The 3066-nt window shown below is 43.3% G+C and overlaps 1 protein-coding gene across 1 annotated transcript in view; it reads right to left on the bottom strand.

Annotated features, from left to right (window-relative positions):
* LOC112069965 (tumor protein D54) overlaps positions 1-3066 on the bottom strand; it is a gene marked incomplete at its 5' end in the record, with an annotated part of 21595 nt that overhangs the window by 4141 nt on the left and 14388 nt on the right. The window contains 2 exons of the mRNA XM_070438785.1: positions 395-443; positions 1075-1119. Coding sequence (XP_070294886.1) covers positions 395-443; positions 1075-1119 — 94 coding nt within the window. The remainder of the gene's footprint in view (positions 1-394; positions 444-1074; positions 1120-3066) is intronic.

Here is a 3066-nt window from a genome sequence, read left to right as displayed (position 1 = left end):
CTTTAAAATGTTAATAAATTGATTTCATTTTATGCGTTTTTCTGGATCTTTTGTTGTTGTTATTCTGTCTCTCACTGTTCAAATAAACCTACCATTAAAATTATAGACTGATCATTTCTTTGTCAGTGGGCAAACGTACAAAATCAGCAGGGGATCAAATACTTTCCCCCCTCACTGTATATGGCGTAGCGGTAGCGGCCGATAGCATACAGCGACGATAGCATACGGCGACGATAGCATACGGCGCAGTTCACAATGAAGATACAAATGGAATGTACAAACTACAAAAATATAGTTTTCCATTTGACTGTTTCTACATTCCAGTTGTGAGTCGTAAAGTTTTAATATAGTACTCTGCGTCATATTCCCATTTCAACAACACCCTTCAGCTCACCTTCATGTTTCCAACTTTGTCCTCAAACGACTTGAAGGTTGGAGAGTTTCTATAAAAAAACAACAGATATAATATATTACACAACAGTCAAGCAAAAAAAATAAAACATTCTACAAATGAGCACATGGGGAAGATCATAGAATTAGCAACGACTTTCACAAGTGTTCATTCACGATAGAAAACACGATCCTCGATCCTCTCCCGTAAGGGGTTAGGGTGCACGACAAACGGAAGTGGTAACCTCCATTTTATWATACTTTGATTGTCCTTATCCAGGGCTACCTCTGGGAGATGACAGGTTCATGTATCATCAGGGCATATTCTTAGTGGAGCTGAGTTACCAGTCATATGATGTGTATCGAGGTAGCTCACATATATATTTCACAGGGAAAAGCATYCAGACAGGATATCAAAGTTATGCTTAGTATTTTCATTTAGTTAAGAGCCASCACATACACATCCAACGTTTCCACTAGGTATTTTTACAAGGCTGTGTCCCGTCAAACGATGTGTATCATTATATTGTTTGTATATGGGAAATTCAAAAGACCAAAAACATCACAAACAAGACCAACAACAGCTGTTACTCTAAAACCACTAATGTCATAAATGACAAAGCGATACTTAAAGTGATGAGAAAAAAACAAACAAAAACGAAATAGAAAAGTGAGCTAATTTACCTCATCGCTGGCATACTTATCGAATGGCGGATGGAGTAGTTGCTACTTTGTAAGCGTTAAAAGAAGGGAAAGAAGAAGAAGTGATAGCATTAGGAGCCAAGCGGAGAAGAGGGTTATTAAAGCAGCGAGGCAGGCCCATGCCCCACTACTGGAGCAGTCACACACAAGCAGGGGAACATGGTTACAGCGGGACTGCAGTCAAGTCAGTCAGTCAGTCAGTGCAAGGAGGATACTGCCATCTGGTGGTTACTTCAGGTTAGTCATTTTTTATTTTATTGAACTAGGCAAGTCAGTTAAGAATAAAATTCTTAATACAATGGACGGACTACCCCGGCCAAACCCGGACGACGCTGGGCCAATTGTGCCGCGCCCTATGGGACTTGCGATCACGGCCAGATGTGATACAGCCTGGATTCGAACCAGGGACTGTAGTGACTCCTCTTGCACCGAGATGCAGTGCCTTAGACCACTGCGCCACTCCGGTAATTCATCATTAAAATATGCAGGTAATTAACTTATATGAACTGAACTCCTATTAAATAATAAAGATTAATTAAATCATAACCTGAGGGGGGAACAAAATTGTATCTTTCAAAGAAAATACCAACTAAATGGTACCAGAGCGTCGGCTCTCAGACCCATAGGCTCTGCGATAGCAGTCTTATGGCTCGGGGGTAGAAGTGAACTATTTAGCAGTTTTCTGACTATTTAATTGGTTACCCAGACTCTCTGCACTATGCACACTCACAAGCCCATAAACTCAGCGGCCAGTTTATTAGGTACACTCATCTAGTACTGGGGTCGGACACCCCTTTGCCTCCAGAACAGCCTGAATTCTTCGGGGCTTGGAAACATTGCTCAATTGGCATCAAGGGACCTAACGTGTGTCAGGAAAACATTCCCCACACCATTACACCACCGTCACCAGCCTGTACCGTAAACACACCAGGTAGGATGGAGGCACGGACTCATGCTGCTTATACCAAATCTTGACTCTGCCATCAGCTTGACGAAACAGGAACCGGGATTCGTCGGACCAGGTGATGTTTTTCCACTCATCTGTCCAGTGTTGATGATGGCGTGGAGCAGCTTCTTCTTGTGTTTCGCTGATAGTAGTGGAACCCGGTGTGGTCGTCTGCTGCAATAGCCCATCTGTGACGCGCACCGACCAGTTGTGCGTTCTGAGATGCCGTTCTGCACACCACTGTTGCACTGCGTGAATATTTGCCCGTTTGTGACCCAGGTGTTAGCTTGCACGATTCTTGCCATTCTCCTTTGACCTCTCTCATCAACGAGCTGTTTCCTGCAGCTGACTTAATTTTTTTTTTTTTTTGCACCATTCTCTGTGAACCCTAGACCAGGGCTCTCCAACCCTGTTCTTGGAGAAAGACACTCCCATTGGTTTACACTTCAACCCTAATCTAGTGCGCCTGATTCTAATAATCAGCTGGTTGATAAACTGAAATCAGGTTAGTTAAAACTGGGGTTGAAAGGAAAACTTACAGGAGGGTATCTCTCCAGGAAAACAGGGTTAGAGAGTCCTGCCCTAGATAAAATGTTGTGCGTGAAAAGCCCAGGAGGCCGGCCGTTACTGAGATCCTGGAACCGGCGCCTGGCACAGACGATTACAACACGCTCAAAGTCGTTAAGGTAATCCGTTTTTGCCCCGTTCTAACGTTCAGTCGAACAGTAACMGAATGCCTCGATGCCCGTCTGCCTGCTTCCTATAGCAAGCCACAGCCAACGTGACTCACTGTCTGTAGGAGAGATCCAATTTTGTGAACGGGGTGGTGTACCTAATAAACTGGCCACTAAGTGTATAAACACACACTGCTGCTACTCTGTTCTTTATTACAATTACTCAAATACCTTATATCTATCTGATGTGCTAGTCACTTTACCTCCTTCATTACATATCTACCTCAAATACCCTTCGCATCATTATCTGATCTCCGTCTGTATATAGCTTCATTCTCGTTTATTTATTCCTCG

This window comes from Salvelinus sp. IW2-2015, unplaced genomic scaffold (genome assembly GCF_002910315.2).
Source record: "Salvelinus sp. IW2-2015 unplaced genomic scaffold, ASM291031v2 Un_scaffold1173, whole genome shotgun sequence".
NCBI lineage: Eukaryota > Metazoa > Chordata > Actinopteri > Salmoniformes > Salmonidae > Salvelinus > Salvelinus sp. IW2-2015.
The sequence above is the reverse complement of the archived record's forward strand: the minus strand, read 5'-3'. Positions and strand labels throughout refer to the sequence as shown.